Source organism: Myxocyprinus asiaticus, chromosome 6, assembly GCF_019703515.2.
Source record: "Myxocyprinus asiaticus isolate MX2 ecotype Aquarium Trade chromosome 6, UBuf_Myxa_2, whole genome shotgun sequence".
Taxonomy (NCBI): Eukaryota; Metazoa; Chordata; class Actinopteri; order Cypriniformes; family Catostomidae; genus Myxocyprinus; species Myxocyprinus asiaticus.
This window is the reverse complement of record NC_059349.1, coordinates 35,700,953-35,722,496: the sequence shown is the minus strand read 5'-3', so window position 1 is coordinate 35,722,496 and position 21,544 is coordinate 35,700,953. Positions and strand designations below refer to the sequence as shown.

Sequence of the window (21,544 nt, the reverse complement as noted above, 5' to 3'; positions counted from 1 at the left end):
TTTTTAATGTCTTATTAAATCGTTTGACCAGCCCGTCGGTTTGCGGGTGATAAACGCTGGTGCGAATCGATTTAATACCTAATAATTCATATAGTTCGTGAAGTGTACGTGACATGAATGTTGTGCCTTGATCAGTGAGGATTTCCTTTGGAATCCCCACTTGGGAGATAATTTTGAAGAGTGCCTCCACAACACTACGTGCTGAGATGTTGCTTAGAGGCACTGCTTCCAGATATCATGTTGCATAGTCCACCAGAACTAATACAAAGTGATGGCCATGTGCAGTCCGTTCTAATGGCCTGACGAGATCCATGCCAATTCTTTCAAAGGGGATCTCGATCAACAGCAGCGGGTTGAGAACGTGAATTCCCTCGTCTGTGTCATCCCGACGCGGAGCTGACGTTGATGGCCCAAGCAACGCCTCACCAGCCATTGTATCGCACATCACACCCCATGCAACTATTTTGCAGGACCCATCCACACACATTACCCACAATAGATTTTTAAAGCTGGGCCAACTGGTTCCCAGAATTAGTGGATGGGTGAGGCGGGGATTAAGCGCAGCCTCAACTCTATGCCTTTCTCCCCTGAATCGTATCTCAGTGGTAACCACCACTGATACTTGTGAATGACACCATGCACACACCTCACCCTCACCAGTTTATTTTTATCCAATGCCCCGCCTTGCACCAAGCGTTGGTGGATCGAGGGGCACCTTTCTTAGGTGGCTATAATCCAGGAGGCTGGCGGCAGGAAGTTGTTGTGCCACCAGCTGCGCCTCCCCGTAGAGCAGGGACAACAGGCGGGCTTCCCACTGATCGGGAGGCCACCTCCACACCTGCGGTCTTTTCAATGAGGTCGAGGAAGGCCTCTGGATCGTTGTTCGGCCCCATCTTTGTCAGGGCCACCGGTGGAACGGGCTCCGAGGAGGTCGCAGTGCCAGCCCCCTCCCTGGCGATCAAGCTCCGGAGCACCTGCCAGTCCTCTGCTTGTGCCTGGAGCAGGACTTGCAAGCATTGTTCCCACGTACCTCCATGAGGGCCTGATGTTGTGACTGCTGGATGCTGGTGTGGGTCTTGAAGTCTTTGCCCAGCGGTGAGGACTCCATAACAGCATACTCCTCCAAAGCCGGGTTCTCGGCACCACTGTAACAGGTTCTTAGTTCGGGGCAATGGAGGAGTCAGGAGACAATGAAGCAGGTTCAAGGTCAGTCCTTTTATTGTCCTTCTGAACCATACACACAATTGACGGTAACCGTCGATAACAAAGGAATAGGATTTCTAATAACTGAAAGCACTCTAAACATAAACACAATCTCTCTTTCTGTACGGGCTGTCGTGCTTGACGAACACTCTCTCCCCTTTTGATGCTTTGGTGTGCCTTTTAAGCCTCCCTCCGCCATCACTATAATGAGAGACAGGTGTTAGAAATAATTATGAGCCAGGTGACGAGCCTTACCGCTCTCCCTCTCCCGCAGACTGCCACATGACCACGCCCCCCATGCAACAATAACATTTAATGAAAATTTGTGTCATTAATATTTGTATTATTGTGTGTTTTATAAAAGCAATGAAGCACTCGAGATTGTGCTATATGAATGTGTGTCATGCCTAACGACAATATTCACAATATAGTATAGCCTCTTATACTTTATTGATTTATTAAATTAGAACAACTAATCAGTAGTGGTTTTTCATTTTTATTTGTTAATACATCAGCAAAAACACAAACAGTAAAGAAAGTCAGAGCCCCACTGTGCAATAATTTACTACTAAAAACTACCAACAAACTATTTCTCCAAAGTCTGAAAGAACTTGTCACTTAACTTTAGTTTCTAAACTCACAACCATTAATATTTTGCATATATTTTTTTCACTTTTTCCTATAGAGAAAGTCACATATTGCAATTTTCCTCTCTTTAATGATGCAAGCAATGGCTTGTATGATGCGGATATTCTGCAGCCACACGCTGATTCATCCTGCTGCCCCATTTAAGCTCAGACCAGGCCCCAGTGCACATCAAACTCATAATAACGTGGTGGCCTGATGTGCTATGTAGTCATGCTTATAAATTAAAACAAGCATTACTATAATTTCTGCTAACTTAGAAGCATGAGATGATTAAAACAAACATAATTTTACTTAAGCAAGGAATATCCAGTGTGCAAGATGGTTATGTGTGCTTTTAAAAATATGTTACTTTTCATAGTATGGCACATAAATCTTTTTATACATACTATAAAAAGTCCTGCTTCTATGTTTAATGGAATGAGTGCCCTGCAATAGAACTCACTGTAAACACGTTTTTCTTTCTATCTTTTGTGTGTGTGTGTGTGTGTGTGTGTGTGTGTGTGTGTGTGTGTGTGTGTGTGTGTGTGTGTGTGTGTGAATGTGAATGTGAATGTGCTTTGCAACTGTGGAAGTAATAATTTTCAATTTACGATTTGTCACACTGCAATGCCATCTGCCAATATTTTACAACTTACAGGTGAGCATTTTAAGTGTTTTATGCTCCTCTCCAGACTTTGATAGGCAAAAATTACTGATTTAGTTAGAATTGATCTCCTTTATGAGATTCCGGAGGCTGAGACTTCAACTTCACAGCTTGGCCTTGTTGAAAGCACCCACCAGAGTACAATGAGCAGCAATCGCAGAGCACACCACCAGGACAAAAGGCTAAAGGCTCTGCATTTATGCCTCTGGGTTTCACAAACAGCGACGAGACAGTGAAGACTGTATTTCAGTGAATGCCTTGTATATGCCTTATTATTATTATTATTATTATACATTTATTATTTATTTATTTTATTTTTATTTTTATTACCAGATAAAGCTGAATTTGTAGGCTACATTAACTGTGGAATATGTTGTGGTTTCTCCTGGTATTTCAGATATTAATATCTGCATGAAATAATTTTTGTTTGTCTGTGCATGTATAGCAACATTATTCTGGAGGCAGGAGGTGTCAAGCAAAATGTGAAATGTCAAGCACATATTTTGCAGTGAATAATAAATACAAATTCAAACATTAAATAAATTAAAATAAAATCAATATAGCCTACAAACAGGTGAAAGTCCCGTAAGTCTATCATGAATTTTTACAATAGGACACCATTATTTTGTTGAATAATAATAATAATAATAATAATAATAATAATAATAATAATAATGTTACATTTATATAGCGCTTTACCAGAGTTTAAGAACACTTAACATTCTCAAATTTAACACAGTTTAAAGAAGAAGAAGAAGAAGAAAAAAAGACAGAGTTTCAGTTTCTTCATTTTACATAAGGAGGAATATTCCTAACAGATGAATACTTTATAGAGCATTTAAACCTATATGGAGCATTTTAACTTTTTTTCGGAATAAAGTCTTAACCAGATAATTATCTTAATCACTGATGTGGATAGACATGTTGTCAATGGATAGACGAGCTCTGACTTGAAATCACTTCAGGTCAGGAATTTAACGTCGCGCTCATGTTTAGGCTATATATGAATACATGGGAATCATTACATGTGAATCATGTGATAAATTAAAATAGACATCTCAAGAAGTGGAACATGTATATGATGTCATATCTTTATTAATGTTACACTTGACAAGCTCCAGACGTGAACAATTAACAGAGACCGCAAACAGAGTGAAGATCGTGCCCATCCGATCTGAAATCTCACCGTGTGCATTTTCATTCATAAGGTTTACACTTTAGAAATATTGGCTGCACAGATTGATAAATTCGTTGTAATTTTGGATGTGTTTATTAAAAATGTCACTTTATCCTTGTGCTTTTTGGATAATCAGTCATACAAATATTTTTTATATTATTCGGATGAATCCGTTATTCATTTTGAAGTCATTATTCGTGCCTTTCCGAATAAGGTATTTAACTTCGGGCACATCCTTAGTGTTCAGAAATGCTTTTCTGCATAGCACTGTTGTAATGCATGCTTATTTGGGTTACTGTCACCTTCCTGTCAGCTTGGACCAGTCTGGCCATTCTCCTCTGACCTCTGTCATTAACAAGCCATTTTTGCCCACGGAACTGCCTCTCGCTGGATGTTTTTTGTTTTTCGCACCATTCTCTTTACACTCTAGAGACTGTTGTGTATGAAAATCCCAGGAGATCAGCAGTTACAGAAATACTCAAACCAGTCCGTCTGGCACCAACAATCATGCCACAGTCTAAATCACTGAGATCACATGTTTTCCCCATTCTGATGGTTGATGTTAACATGAACTGATGCTCCTGACCCATATCTGTATGAATTTATACATTACAATGCTGCCACACGATTGGCTGATTAGATAATCGCATGAATAAGAAGATGTACAGGTGTACCTTATAAAGTGGCTGGTGAGTGTAGTTCCTGATGTATATAGTCCTTGAGACAACTAACCCTGGTCTCCCCTATTAGTTTGTCAGTAATAACAAAGGATGATTCAAAGGCTTGGTCTAATGCCTGGAAAAGTAACAACACATACATGTGCTGTTGTGTTGGGAAATGAAAATATGTCAATGTCTCATTTCCAGGCTATTTCACTACCTCCATTTCACAGACTTGATATTATGTCTTGATCACGTCTCAAATGTCTTTCTCCATGATTACATAGAAAACTCAATTTTGTGTTAATGTGCAGGGAAAAAATTTGATCTCTGTGGCCCGTTGGACTGATTAACAGAGTGAGTATCTTTCATTTTAAAACATTGCGAGAAATGTCTAATCAGAGCCCTGTCACTAACTTAGCTTCTCCAGAACAGCCATAATTCAGCACCATGTTGCTACCTGTCCTTTGATCAGTCTGCATATTATGCCCTGTCCTCTTGGAGCCACCAAATTCCACCAGCATTAAAATCTACTTAAAGATATAAAAGATGCATAGAGGCCAGTGGCACACAGTTTGTTCTGCAGGGTGTCCAGAGAAGATAACAGGAAAAAGTGTTCATTTGAATATATTATACAGGTGCCCTGCTTTCTCACTGAAAAAGAGAAAAACAACCACAATAAGGTGAGGGGTTGAGGATTCATTTTCAATATCCTTGATCTAGTTTATCTTTTCTTTCCTAATTAAGGACAATATACAGTCAGCTGATCATTATGGCTAATTAAACCCTGACAAGATGATCAGCACCTTGATGCGAAGCAGAGAGGCCTTGTATCATCCTGAATGGGATTGTTTTGCAAAATTGACTAGGTAACTTTGCATTATTACATGGCAACTTACCAAATAAATATAAAAAGTGTTGAAGTTATTGGATTTTTTGAGACGTTGGAGACAGCAGAGTTCTACGAGGTACAGTACAACATTGGTTGTCAGGGACAATGGTCAAATACACAGTTTAATTATGCAGTCACAATACAAAAATATTTGACCGCAGAATGCTGTGATTTACTAATCAGAGTTGAGTATTCCAGAGAGCCTTGCAACGGGAAGGGAATATAATTCAGTCAAAAATGTAAAAAGAAGATGCTGTCTACTGTGCAGAACCTCATGGATCTTTGCATTAAATGCAACTTCTGTGGAGTTGGGTTGTGGTAATTATGTTTCCTGCTACTTAGATGCAGAGCAGTTTGTTACAGCTAAAATGAATTTGTGAGACTTGTTTGCATCTGATGAAAAGTATGAGGCGGTGATTTAATGGGTAATTTCAACAACATTACCTGGTTCTGCTTTCTGCTTTCAGCCTGATTTTGAAAGTTGAAGTTCCATTGTGCTTCTGCTTGTGAATAGTTTTTCATCTCACTGATGTTTTGCCTATAATTAAAAAAAAAAAAAAAAAAAAATCAGACCGTAACTGCAGACACGCTTGGCTCAGTTAGACAACTGTCTAGAGCATACAAAAATCTGATCACTGCAGCAAAGCTTTAAGCCCCAAAAATAAATACATTTTTCTGATGTCTAAGAGGCAGTTTAGAGAACAGGACAGGCTGTGTGGTGACTGCCATGATTGGGAGCGCAGGCAGCAACTGGGAAACGGCCTCCATGGCCAAGAACGCTGACAGCGGCAGGGAAATGGCCTCCTTGGCCGAGAACGCTGGCAGCAACTGGGGAACGGGTGCCTTACTTGGCTTCCTTCTCCTCCTCCACTGGACAGTTGGAATCACTGCAGTGGGAATGGCCGCCACCTCCTGGCGGTCAGCAGCGGTCTCCTCAGCCTCCTGGCGGTCAGCAGCGGCCTTGAGCAAAGGGGCTGCAGTTGACCCGTTCCTCCTCCTCCTCCGTTTACGGGTCATAGGAGGACTGGGGATTGGGCTTGTTGAGGGTGGGACGATGGTATGGTATGCCTGGGAAAATCCCACCTGGTATGGGAGTGTAGACTCCCTGCACTCGTAAAGGTGGTTAACAAAGTCCCAAAAGCCCAAATGCCGCAGCTTCTCAATCTCTCTGACTGAGAGGTTGATCGAGGCAGATGTTATAAATCTCTTTAAGATCTGTCTCATCATAATCCAGCTCGTCCACTGCAATCAAAAACCCACATGCGAAGTCCCTCACGTCATTTCCCCTCTGACATACATTGCGAAGGTGAATGAGCTTAATCATGCGCTGACGGATTGAAAGTCAGTGAGGGGAGAGGGAAAAAGTAAGATGCCCACTGTGCCTCTGCTGGGTCCATAATTGGTTGGATTTTGCTGTTACGGTTAGTAAGGAAGGATCCAAATGCAGGAAGGCAGAATAGGGCTTTTATTTAAATAAACAAATAAAATACAAAATACAAATCAAAACTCTCACGAGGGAGAAGAATAAACAAATGAAAACAAAACAGAAACTAGACAGACTGAAACTGGAGACAGGAAACAGGGAACAGACCAGAACATGCAGACAGAGTTGCAACCCAGCAAAGCAATCCAACAAAGACAGAACAACAAAGGAGAGAATATATAGGAGCTGGTAATTGGAGGCATGTGCCGCTGGTGGCAAGCTGGATGGAGAAACAATCAGTCGTCCTGGCAACAGAGCTGATGTTCTTCATGTGGCACCTGGAAAACACAAGAGGGAGAGAGGGAAACACAGACACACACACCAACAAATGACAAGACAGACAGAAGGGACTGTCCAGCCCAGACTGTGACAGATTTCCTTTTCTCCAGGTTTCCTTTGTACTTTCAACGTTTAGACCATGTGGAGATGCAACACAGGATGCAATATAAGAAATAGAACTATTGTTGCAAGCAAGGTAAATGTCAAAGTTTTCCCCCCTCCCTCTACAATGATCCCTAGAAGGGGCTGTTGTTGTTTCCTGATGATGTTATACCCACCATGTACACTTGCTCATTAGAAAGATCTAATTCTGTACAAACACATTTGAGAATTGCAAGCCATGGCCTGTGCTATATTTGTAAGGAATCAGTGATATGTGTGTCTTTATAAGGACAAAAGAAGACTCAATGGTGTTGAGCGCAAAAGTTGAAGTTTCTCTGGAGACTGCACCTTTCTTTTCACCTATGGAGCCTGAATGCGGTTAAGTCCTTGTTGTGTAACTAATTGAACATGCATAGATGGCAGTTAGTCCCCATCTCTCCTTATTTATAGAAATTTGAAGTGCTAATGTACAAAATGAGTTTTGTGAAAAATATCCTCATTCTTCTATCTGCCATTTTTAGGAAGGGCTAAATTGTCCATTAATTTGAACATAAAGTCATAAATGCTAGAAAAAAAAGAAAAAAGAAGATGAAGAAAAGTCAGCTCAAATTCTCTAAATGTGCTGTAAATAATGAGATCTCAATTCCAGCAGAATATGGGCAAGGGAGAGATAAAGAGATGGGGATAAGATGAAGAGAAGATTTGACTGTAAACAGTGGAAGTGAAAATGAAGAGAGGTAGAGTGAGAAAGTAAAAGAGAGACTGATACAATCTCATAAAAGCAGTGCTGCATGTGGTTACATTTTATGTTTGTCTGTGAGAAAGGGCCGGCAGGTCATTGCTTTCTGGCTTGTTATGATTGGATATGGAATGAATTGCTATGGTTTAATTGGGGTACTTTACCATACGACAACCCTTATCTTATCCAATGTAAATTTGTTTTAAATTTAGACATACATATGAATTTTTTATTTTTTTTGGGGGGGGGGGGTCATCACATACTAAAAGCAAGCGTGCTGTGGATCTGAGATTCATGGATTGATAAAGCATCTGCTCAAAAATAAGAATCATCTGGACACAATAATTGTACAATTATATGACTCCAAGTTCAATCATCCAAGGACAAGGACTACAAGATTTTGTAGCCCGTTAAGGCATTGAAAAAGCTACAAACATATTTTAAAAGATATAAATTGGACACACTGGGCTAAATAAACAAGATGAAAAGAGGCTTCTGTGTTATTTGTGGAAAATTCAAACAAAATGACCAAACTGATTAACTAGGTGATTTGTTTTTAGTAAAAGTGTTGCTACAGTATAACCTATTATTATTAGTAGTATTTTTGGTTCTCATCTCCATTTCCACAAATTACTTGTAGAAAGCCAAAGCCTTTCTTGATATTTTAGCCATGGAAATTCTAAATTAAAAATAATGCATAAAGCAAATACAGAAAGCATAAAATATAAATAAAAAAAGTTTTTGATGAATGTTGCACATGATAAATGTAATTATTATTGTAAACATTTTAATAGTCTAGATGCTTAACCAGCAATGTTTAGGGCATTTAATAAACATTTGGACAGCGGGACTAAGTTGTGAAATTTTAAATAATACAAAGCTAAATTGCTAAATTTTAATCAAATTGTTTATTATGTTAACAGGAGTGTTGGTTATTCATGTTTTTGAGACATTACTGACATTACATCAGAAATTAGCATTATTATTTCTGATTCAAAGTAATGGCCAGCATCATCCAATCACTGCCAACCATGTTTAAATCAATTTATATATTATAAATTCTGAATCTATGTACTGATTACCATTGTCCCATGTCTGCCAAACATGTTGAGTGGTCCAAACATTATCTGCAGCATGAAACTGAACTTTTGGTCGGATTTTAGGAGTGAATGCACTTTGCATAGAGAGCTATAGGATGCTCCCTTGTACCTTATTATGTGAATGACTTAACCTCCAGTGTGCTGTCTGTCTGCACTGGTCTCCGAACAGTTCGAAATGCACCTTATTTTCATCCTAACTCCATATAAAGCCTCTGAAAGCAACATTTTCTCTGAAAGCAACATTTGGGATGTAGATAACTCATAAACAATTAACAAATACAATATTATTGTTAAGTGTTACAAAAATGTCAATTGTTAGTTTGTTACCTAATGCATAAATTAATGTTGCCATATAGAAGCTTATTGTAATGTGTTACCAATGTGTACGTTCAGGGGAAATGCTTTCATGATAAAAGTTATTATTGAAGATATCTTGCTACTTATTATAAGTTCACCCTTCAAGTTTTAAATAGCCAACATCACATTAGCTAACAAAATGCATATGCGCTGACAGACCACCCTGATAATTGTAATACAATTATGTTGTGACAATGGTCACTGCAGCCTTTCTTTTGCTGTAAGAGTCAAACGGAGACACTCACATTGAAAAAATTACGTAAATGTCAAATGAAGAAAAAAAATATGTCTTGGGAACAGGGACATTGTTCGAGCAGAACAGCAGTTAAACTGAGCTTAAGTGACAGTCTGAGCCAATGCTAATGTTATTCCTCTGATTTAGTCTTATCAGTGGGAGCCTCTGGGCTCAGTGTTCAAAAGATCATTGCCCAGTGTAATGGCCTGGGACATCATGGGTGCGCATTGGACATTGTAATGGCCTGGGACACCAGTGGAGTCTGTCCTCTCCATGGCTTCAAAAAGAGGAAAACCATGGATTGGCTCGTGTCTTCTGCTTTGCACAAATGTTTCATTTCTCTGTTTTGGAGAAATGCTAATGTCTTTTTAAGTGGCCCTTGGAATTCAAATGTGTTTCTACTGTATACATATAACTGTGATTTGATAATGTCCCTAATGTTTTGCTGTTCTAGCTTGTATGACATTTTGCAATGGAAGGTGTTTGGTAATTTTGCTAAGAGTGTGCAGATTGATCTCATTAGTATTCAGAGGCATTTGTGTGTGGTTTAAGAACATTTGCATAGACACTGTTTTGACAGCATCTAAAATTTTTACCCCTTTTTAGATGAACAACAACAGCCATGACCAAAATGTGTGCCGATTTTGGAGTCAGAACACAAGTGTGGGTTATTTTTTTAACAATAGGTGGCACTGTCTTTAACAGTTCAGGTATCCTCAGGACATGATGTCGATAATGCATAACAATTTTCTATTAAATTCAACAATGCATTCAAAAGATATATCTATACGTTTTTAACTAAACATGTATATCAGAAGAACAATAATAATAAAAAGAACAAAAGAAATGTCTGCAAGCAGAAATGATCAAGGATAAGCCCTGAAACCATTCAATTAGCAAAATACAAAAAGCACCAGTACAATAGAAATCTATCCACATTTTGGTGGAAATTCAAACCCAGGACCTTTTGAACTTCAGTCCAGTGCATTAACACACTATGCCACTCAGCTGACGTGTTCAATGAGTGTCAAAGAGACGAGCTGAGTTTAGAGTCAGCACACAAGTGTGGGTTATCTTTTTAATTATAGGAGGTGCTGTCTCCAAACTGCTAAATTATCTTCAGGACATGATGTCGATGATGTATACCAATTTTCTTTTAAATCGGACAATGCATTTAAAAGATATATCACTTTTGAATAAAATTAAATATGGCGGAGGGACAGTATGGCTGATATGGGACAATTTAGTATCGTTGAAATCCTCATGACCCAAGGAATCCATAGACACCATGCTCATAATTTTAGGACATACAGTTCAAATGGGCAAAAAAAAAGCCTTTTTTCACATTTCTTGACCCATAGGTGGTGCTGTCACCAAACTTTGCATGTACCCTCAGTTCATAGTCCTGATGAAGCACACCAAGTTTCCTTTAAATGGGACAAAGCATTGCTGAGATACAGCCTCAAATCATTGACCTGGATAAATTTGCGATGCTGTAACTTTCAAACAAAGGTGAAAATCAAAATTATGTATTATAATTTCTGTGCGGCTTGGTCTGGAGAATATTTCAAGACATTGTTTGGAAAAATCATACAAAGTTTAAAGGGTGTGACTTTTAAAGTGTAAACATCATAATCCAAGATGGCGGCAACTGTAATGGGCAGAGTTTTAATGTAAGGGGCTATTTGAATAATCAAGAGGAGAGTAATAATAAAAAAAGAAAAAAAAAGAAGAAGAAAAAGAATGGTGTCTCTAGGACAAACGATACGCGCAAAAGAAAATTAAATTTTTGAACTGGTGGTGGCGCTATGGAGTTTGACCTAGAGGTCCCAAATTTCTATGGGAACTATTCATGACCACCCCTATCAGTGGCCAAATTTCATAATTTTCCTACATTTGTTTACCTTCGGTGCTTGGCTCCTAACAATCATGATGGCACACACACAAATAACTAAATGACTGAAACACGTTTGTTACATTTTAACATTGACAGTGGGATAGTGAGGTTTAATAATGATTAAATTCAGCCATACAAAGCATGAAAATGTTATAAATAAATGTGCCATTTTAAAAATATTTATCGGACAAAGTTTCCCCATCTCTTATTGAGAAATATGGTCTCGCTATGGAAAGATCCATACATTTCTGTTCCAACCAGTCATCAGAGGACTGTAAAAAGTTTTGTTTCTAAGGTTTTATACTCTTAAAAGCAATTTCAGCAATATGTTGATAATGTACATTTCAGTGTCTATCCAAATATACAAAAATGTGTAAACATTATTATCCCCCTGTAAAGTATGAGTTTTTTTCAGCAAAACTTTCTCTGCTGTTCCAAAGCTGAATTAGCTTGACAACATGTCCTCATTTTAAGCAGATATCAGTCAGCAGTACACAATGATTGTCAAATGTTTAATAGCCCTTCAGCACATTTGTGCTTCTGCTATATTCAGTGAAATGTAATGAGTCAAGTGATTAACATTGTCACTACCGCATTTTTATAACACCCACAGTCAGCTGCTCAATAATTCATATACAGATTTTCCACGATGTATTCATATCATAAGCCACCTCATGTTCTCTCATCTCACTAGTTTCAAATCTCACAACAGCTCAATATAGTTTGTTCCCCTCTCTCCAAGGTTTTACACCACAATAACTATGTTTCTGTCTTTCTGTATTTTTCAGATGAGTTCAAGGCCTTTCTCAAGAAATTGCCAATGGACCATTTTTTAAACACCTCCGCCATCTTAAAGTTCTGGATGTCAGATCTGGTCCTGCAGAGACGTTATGGTCTGCTGGAGACGAGCACTAAAGAGGTGCTGGGCAAAGCCATTAAGATAGTTCGCAAGCTCTTTGCTCTCAGCAAGCGCTGTCCCACACAGCCAAAGATCAGCCTACCTAGAGAAAGGTAAAGGCCCCAAGATAAACAGGGACAACTTTTTTTTCTTCTTCGTAAAATAGCATTTATATTGTGAGTTATAGAAAGCATCAAATAAGTAAATTCATTATATATATTAGCTCTGTAGATATTTGGTATTTATGCATATAACCCCCCAAAAAACGTTGTCTTACTCGGTTCATCTTAAAAACTATTTATACATAACTGTTAGATGGATGCTGGAACCAAAAGTACAGGTTAGCCCATACCATTTAAGTATTATGCACTTGACTGTAGACCGAACATTTTTAAACCTAAAGTTCCATTATGGTACACAGTTAATCACAAGTGTTGGTGAATTTTGCTTTTAAAATTAACATGTTAAAATATTGGGTTACTCAGTATAAAAAGTAACTAATTATGTAACATTGTTACTTTCGTATTACTGGAACCACTTTATATTAGGTGTCTTTAACTACTATGTATTTAAGCATTTGATACAATGTATTTACTATGGACAAACAAATAACATCTGTAGATACTATGTTAACCATACCCCTAATCCTAAACCTACCCCAACCCTTACCCTAACCCTAATGCATTGTAGAGCTGCTGACGTGGTTATTTTAATGACTGTAGACCATAGCGGAGACATACAGAAAGCAGCAATATTGATGGATTTGATGACATCCAAAATTGCTTCGAAGATATTAAACATTGGCTGGCAAACATTTTTTTACAATTAAATAAGTGTAAAACTGAAGTTCTGATTTTAGGTCCCCCCATGTCCTCCTTACCTGGCCTTGCTGCCCAGTTAGGTCCTCTGTTGTCGAATGTACAAGATCATGTAAGAAGTCTTGGAGTGATTTTAGATTCATCATTAATTTTTAATAAACAAATCAGTGCCATTGTCAAGGGTAGCTTTTTCCACCTGAGATTGATCTCTAAAGTCAAAATTTTTCTTTCCAGCAAAACCTGGAAATTGTGATCCAGTCACTAATTTCATCAAAGTTAGATTATTTTAAGTCATTGTACATTGGTCTCCCTCAAACAGCGTTATCCTGCCTACAGCTGGTTCAAAATGCAGCAGCTAGGCTTTTGACAGGGTCAAGAAAGAGGGATCACATATCCCATATATTAGCATCTCTACACTGGCTTCCTGTTAAACTCTGGGTCGATTTTAAAATTCTGCTTTTTGTTTACAAGTCACTATCTGGTCTTGCACCCAAATACATTAGTGATCTTCTCATCCCTTACTCCCCCAACAGAGCACTCAGGTTTTCTCATCAACTTCTTTTGAATGTTCCTTGTTGTCGCTATACATCCAAGGGTGATCATGCTTTCTCTGTGGTAGGTCCTGAGCTATGGAATAGTTTCCCTTACAATGTGAGGTCAGCTTCTTCAATAGCCATTTTTAAATCCTCTTTGAATACGTATTTATTTTCTTTAGCATTTGAATGGGACTTTTAATATGTTAAATTAAGTAAATATTGAGGCAGTTTTTCTTTTTATTTATTATTATTATTTCTTTTTTTGCATGTATATAATTCTGTCATTGTATATTTTTGATTAATTTTTAAAGCACTTTGGGTGAGCTTCTGTTGTTTTTAAATGTGCTATATAAATAAAGGTTGACTTGACTGACGAGCCTTTTATAATAATAATAAAAAAATTAAAAAAATGAATAAGAGATTTCATCATCTCTGAAATGGATGGCAAGGAAAGACAACCAAAACTTTGAAATTACGTGTTCTCTGCTTATGATGAGAACATTTCCATTATTTGATAGTCAGCCCATTCTTAGCTACAGCAGCTAATATTTTTAAACTGCACTGCTGTGATTTACATTGTTTGTTTGTTGTTGGTTCTCACTTTGAGAAAAAAAAATTAAAAAAATTATATATATATATATATATATATATATATATATATATATATATATATATATATATATTATTTGTTATTTTTTTATTTTTTCAAAGTGAGAACCAACAATAAACAAACAATGTAAATCACAGCAGTGCAGTTTAAAAAAATTAGCTGCTGTCCTCAGCTGACAGCTTCATTGAATTCTACCCGCTCAACACCAGTTTCATGTACAACAGTAAAGAGAAGACTTAGGGGTGCAGGCCTTATGAGAAGAATTGCAAAGAAAAAGCCACTTTTGAAACAGAAAAAGAAAAAGTTAGAGTGGGCAAAGAAACACAGACATTGGACAACAGATAATTGGAAAAGAGTGTTATGGAACTTAACCCCATTGAGCTTTTGTGGGATCAGCTAGACTGTAAGGTGCGTGAGAAGTGCACAAGATAGCCACATCTATGGCAAGTGCTACAGGAAGTGTGGGGTGAAATGTCACCAGAGTATCTGGACAAACTGACAGCTAAAATGCCAAAGATCTGCAAACCTGTCATTGCTGCACGTGGAGGATTTTTTGATGAGAACTCTTTGAAGTAGTTTAAGAAGTTCTGAACATTTTATTTCAAATTGTAATAGTAATTGTTCACGTTATTAATGTCCTGACTAAACATTGTGATCAGCTGAATGCCACTTTGGTGAATAAAAGTACCAATTTCTTTCCATAAGAGCAAAATCTGTACATTATTCCAAACTTTTGGCCGCCAGTGTGTGTGTGTGTGTATTTGTGTGTGTGTGTGTGTGTGTGTGTGTGTATATATATATATATATATATATATATATATATATATATATATATATATATATATATACATACATACATACATATTCTGAATGTAAAAATATTCAAACACAAATACTGGACTGCTATCACTCAGTTTCAAAATGAACAGTTCAACTTATCTCTTAATAATTATATCAAAGGGCACTCGATTGGTGAACCCTGAACTATTTTTTTGGTAGAAGATCCCCCATTCCCTACTACTTTGGCAGTCTCTGGGACCCCAATGTCCTCATCCTTGCCCAGTTATGAAGAGACTATTTTGACTGTTTAGGATTTTTTCTTCTTCTGTTACAAAGGTCTATTGCTGCCAACTTGGAAATGTTATTATAATTATTTCCAAAAAATGCATTTCTTGTATTAAATCATAGACATACTTACTACTGACACATTGTAAGTTATTATTGTCCGAACCTTTGCTGGAAAGGAAATGTTGAGAACGGACCTCTTGGAACATTAATTGAATACCCTTGCCCTAAAACATACCCCTAAACCATACCTCAACCACAGTAGCAGCAAATGTCAATCTTGTGAGAACAGCATGTAGTTACACAGTAAGTACATTGTATTGTATGTATTTTAATCTTAGTACATAGTAAAGACATCTAATATAATGTGGGACTGCATTACTGAGACTCTCTTTCCTACATAATTGATGTGCTATGCTCGACTTTCAAGCATTTTTTTTTTATACTGAAAAATAAAATAAACTTTTTTATATTTAAAAAAAAAATAAAAATAAAAAACAATAATAATATTTGTCCCTAGTTTAATGTCACTTATAGCATTTTGAAGTTACTTATAATGTGTTACCCCTGTGCATTTGGATTCCACTAGTATCTGACCTATTTACCATAATAGTTCTAGATGACAACCTCTGTGGATACATTTCAACAAAACAGCAGTCTGTAGGGTCCATAGGAGGTTAACATTTTATTCTGTTGATCGTAAGTATTTCATACCACATGAGCTACTTTCATGATACATATTTCATTGTTTTTTTGTGCCTATAGGAGAGGTAGTTGGATTTCTCTAAATTTATTCCACATTGTGTTGTTTATTTAAAGCATGGCTAAGAGGCATTGAAGCGACATTATTACATGGTTCAGCTGTTGCTGTTATAGGGCAATTATTTGGTATTTGATTCTGTGAAAAAAAAAAAAATGCTGCTATATGGGTAGCCATGCTGTCAGATATCTGAAATCATGGGAGAAACAGTAATAAATGAGGAAGGAGGCAAAATAATATTAGAGAGAGGCAACGTTTACCCTCCTGGTTTCTACATAGTGAGGCCTTTTCTGAAGAGTGGTCAGTGTGGACACACCATAATCAAGAGCTCCACGCGAGTGAAAGGTTGTAGTTAGCATCCTTTTGTGTGAAGACTTTTACTTCATTCTGATGGCTCCTACCTGTGTCTGCTGTGTATGTAACACTGCACAGGGGAAAAACACAGCAGAGCTCACCCAAGCTGAGCCTGGAATTATGCAGACAAAGATGTTTTTAGACATTTAGCCACTGGTGTCACCAAACAGAATTGCAAAAATAATGGGTGTTTTCAAACTCTTCCCATGTCTTCCATTGGTCGGCAAATGTCCAATGTCTTCCATTGGTTGGCGTTTTGCTGGGAAACTCCTCTGAAGTAAATGACCTGTTAAAAAAAATCATCCCAATTTTTGGAGGGTTTAAAGGCAGAAATTTGAAGCTTATAATTTTATAAAAGCACACTTTAATTATTTTGTTAAAACGTGTGTATTATTTGAGCTGTAAAGCTGTTTAAATCTTCGTTTTTTAAGGTTGTTTTTGGGTTCATGGCATTACGCCATCATAGCAACGAAGTTGTAAAATTTGTATAACTTTAAACATTAATAAGCGATTTATCACACTAAATTCATATTAACATACATATTGTTTACATCTTGTGGCTATAGTTTTGAAACAGTAAGTAATTTAACCTTTACAGATTGGCCCCATTAACTTCCATTGTAAGTGCCTCACTTATTTATTTATTTTTTATTATCTTTTTTCTGAAGAAAAGGAGGAACAAGTCAAAATTATTATTTATTTTTATTTATTTATTTGTGGTAATCAACATTATGCCTCATATGCTGTCAGTTGAGCTTAACTTGTATTGAACCCCGAATATATCCTTTAATAAATTCTTAATCTTAATAAACATAAATGTGTGAGCAGTGCTTTGTGGTTCATTTAACCACTTGAATTGTCATCAAAGGCTCTCATAATCATCTTCAACATAAGGAACAAGTTACATTAGTGTATTTAAAAGAGGATTGTTAAACTCAATAGTCCAGTACATAAGAATGGCCTAATGAAATGGAGCCCTACAGGGAAGCAGCAGATAGAAAGAGCAAGTGACGAGAGGGATTTATGTATGTATGGCATGAAGCATGAATCAGCTGTTGTGAAGTGAGTAGGAAGATAATGGAGAGCCTGTGGAGTCAGAGCATTTATTTAAGTGACTTGTTTCTGGCTAAATTTTATGAAAGAAAACGCTGTCTCCACACATGCATCTTTAGTACTCTGAAGACTTGCTTCCTTTACTGGTTAAGAATGATTTGACTTTGTCAAAGAACATGCCATCAGCACTTGATTAATATTCTTATCAATCAGTGAGAGGAAATGAATGCCTCATTTACCCCAGACGAATATAAGGTAAAAGTAAATTCCTGACTGAACAATCTTAACATGTTTGTCGAATTATGTTTCATATCGATTGAGCTTAAAATCTTTTGAGTTGCATCTTCATTAAGCAAATTCTAGGTATTAATTTTCCAGGAACTAATCATGTCTGTAATTATTGCCTTTTCTTGCAGGACTCTGGGGTTTTGGCTGAACAAAGCCCAGTCTCTGTTGTACTGTAGTGAGCATGGTGTGCATGGCACCTTCTCAGAGGAACTGCAGGGCTGCATCTGCACTGCAGAGCAACGTACTCTCTGCCAGGGCACTGTGCCATGTAGGGTGGGTGAGGGGACCCTCTGCTTGTCCTGTGCCCCAGACAACATTACCCGCTGTGGCACATGTCTCCCTGGCAGCATCCTCCAAATGGGCTCCTGTCGCCCCAACATTGCCAACTCTCTAGACCACTACGTCAACTTTGACTTTGACATGCCTGACGCAGAGATCCGTTACCTCCTTCAGAGGCTCGATAGTCGTATGGAGGTCCACGCAATCTACATCAGCAATGATGTACGCCTCAGCAGCTGGTTCAACCCAGCATGGCGTAAACGCATGCTGCTCACACTCAAGAGCAACAAGAACAAGTCCAACCTCATCCACATGTTGATGGGGATCTCTTTCCAGATCTGTTCCACCAAGAACAGCACACTGGAACCTGTGCCTGCAATCTACGTCAACCCCTTCGGGGGAAGCCACTCGGAGAGCTGGTACATGCCAGTAAACCAACAGGACTTCCCAGACTGGGAAAGAACTAAACTAGATGCCTTGCTTCAGTGCTATAACTGGACCCTCAGTCTTGGCAGCAAGTGGAAGTCCTTTTTTGAGACGGTTCACATTTACCTTCGCAGTCGCATCATTACAGATGATCCCGCTGTCAACGAGACCCTTTTTTATGAGCCGCTCGATCTTGATGACCACTCGGCCAACCTAGGCTACATGAAAATCAACAGCCTGAAGGTCTTTGGCTACAGCATGCACTTCGATCCAGAGGGGATCAAGGATCTGATCTTGCAGTTGGACTACCCCTACACACAAGGCTCCCAAGATGCAGCCTTCTTGATGCTTCTGGAGATGAGGGACCGCATCAACAGGCTCTCTCCACCAGGAACCCAGCCACTGGACCTTTTCTCCTGCCTGCTGAGGCACAGGCTCAAGCTTTCATCCAGTGAGGTGGTGCGCATACGGGATGCGCTCCAGAGTTTCAATGCAAAGCTGCCCAGTTCCACCAAGCCAGAACACAGCCTGCTGTGCAGCTAGCTCAAATCGCTAATTTTGTTCTCTGTGTGTGTGAATGTATTTGTAAATATGATGAGAGAGAGAGATAATATAAATATATTGGCATTGTTTGTGCAAATGTTTGTGGATGAGAGCATCTTTGAACGATCCTCCATTGGGCAGCAATCGTACAAAGCAGGATTTTTGATTGTGACTAGTACAGGAGTATATACTGTATGGAAGCTTCTGAATTGCCAGAGTATTCCCTCACTGGGAAAAACTTGTGGAAGAAGTGTGGATGTAGCCTACAGTCAAATCTACTTGCTGTCTTTGAGTAAAGGGTCGCTTTGATACAATGGGGATTTAACTTAAAGAGACTGCCAACTAAATGATCTTGAGCAAACATGGAAAGAAAACATTTATGTGAGAATTTAAACCTACGCTTTCTTAGCAGATATGTACTGATGCTGTAGGTTTTATTTGGTGATGTCATTGTTTGAGATAAAAGCGGAGAATCGATGATAAGGATTCTATTATGATGTTAAGTTTTGGAGCACAGTGGTCCAACTGTTATAACAATTAACAGAGATTCAAATCCTTGTTTTGTGAGATCTGTATATCTGTATTTAATGTTGAATTGAATTGCCAGAATGTTGGATAGGAATTCCTTTGTATTCATAGATATGGCTAAACCAAAAGGCAAACATGAAAGCAAATTGTATGGCAACATTTCTTTACTGTTTTTTTTTTATTTTTATTTTATTTTTTTTATGTTCATTGAAATCTCTTTTGAGGTGGTAACCTTAAGATAACATACTTATAATATTGTTTTGAAAAATATTTGTGGACAGCTTTGTAAATATTGCTCCATTTCATTCGAGATGTGAAAAGCTTCGCATTGCTTCTTGGATATATACTGATAAACACCCTTATTTGTACTTTTTGAAAGTGCAAAGACCAAACAATACTTCAACACAAAACAATTGCCTTATGAATTGAAATCTCTGTTCTTACATCAAAGCACACTTGGCTGTATGTCTCTCTCTTTAAAAAAATGCAACACTTTTTCTCTCCTTGAGCTTTTTCATCAGTTCTTATTATTTTTTCCTCTAAATTAAATTCTGATTTGAATTACAGTGACCTCTAGTCTGCAAATGTCAATTTTTAATTGAAGTATTATATAAAGTGTTCATTATGTGTCATCTATGTGCAAATACAGAGTTACATTTTCATTACCTGATTGTTTTCCATTTCCCTGCTTTTCTACTACACATACTGTATATGATGATGTGACAGAGCATAACTACTGTATAATACATTAATTCATTTCAGTATACCTGCATCTCGAGGCAATTATTTTCACTCCGAATGTAATAACTGTACATCTACCACTTAAGTGTTCTTGATTAAGTTACTTGGGCTTTGTCAACACAATCAACCAGAAAATTATAGCCCTTGTCAACACAGAGCATTTATTACTCATTATTTAAAACTGGAATGTCTAGAAATGTCTGTGAAAATTGCATATATCCATCTACATAAAACACTATGTTTTCTGTCAAAATAAGATGAATGACTCAATATATGAAGGGGGGATAAAAAAAAAGTGCAATTTATGCGGTTGTCATGGAGAGCCGTAGGACCTTCACATACACTGTCACAATATATCTGGCTCTCTGTGCAACCTAACTGCAAGGGGGGGGGGGAAATGCTCACTAAATTCATACGTTGGAAATAACATGGAGTCTAAATATGAGTTGTTTATCTTAATGTTGAACATAAGAATACGTTTTCGCCCTTCAACAAATCATCAGGACATCTTATCAGTTATAGAGGCCCTGTGTAAACTTGAATGCATATACAATCTGAATATTTCTGTATTCTATCATTTATGATTGCTGCACTGCTAAAGGCTGTAATGTATTTATGGATAACACTTTATAATAGCTTTCAATAGTAAGTCATTAACATTCCATAATACTTAGCAGATCTGTAGTTCATAAATATCAAATATGAATAAATTAGAATATATGAATAATAATTCCATTTCTATTTGAAAGTTTACCAATATTTCAAATGTATATTAACTAATGATCTGTTAAGCATTATATTGGCCTTTTGTAATGTTTGATAATGACTTATTTATTAAAGATATTATAAAGTATAGTGTCATTTGCATTTTCATATTCATATGAAAATGTACTATATATTATACAGTGTCATAGTGGTATATTAATTTTGGGTCAATACCTTATTACACAATTCTATATGTGTTAAACATACTATATTCTGTCTAATCCAAACATCTTTTAGATGATGATGTAGTTTTACTCACATTCATTACAGTAACAGTTGCAAGTAACCTTGTATTTATTTATTTGCGATTTCACCAAAGGTGACGTAAATTTTATTTTACACCTCAGATACACAAGAATATGCTTTTGTAGAAACATGTCAAACGTGACCTACTTTCAGCCCTCATTAGCATACTTTGAAAAAAATCCTCTAATGTGTACTGTAACACGTAGCAACATTTATTTGT

The 21,544-nt window shown here is 37.4% G+C and overlaps 1 protein-coding gene across 1 annotated transcript in view; it reads left to right on the top strand.

Moving 5' to 3' along the window:
• The window catches only part of LOC127442221 (BMP/retinoic acid-inducible neural-specific protein 3-like), a 180,051-nt gene extending 159,365 nt beyond the window's left edge, over positions 1-20,686 (top strand). Inside the window, exons 7-8 of the mRNA XM_051700090.1 lie at positions 12,203-12,425; positions 17,925-20,686. Of these exons, the coding sequence (XP_051556050.1) occupies positions 12,203-12,425; positions 17,925-19,044 (1,343 nt within the window). The 3' untranslated portion in view covers positions 19,045-20,686. The remainder of the gene's footprint in view (positions 1-12,202; positions 12,426-17,924) is intronic.
• Positions 20,687-21,544: the final 858 nt, after the last annotated feature.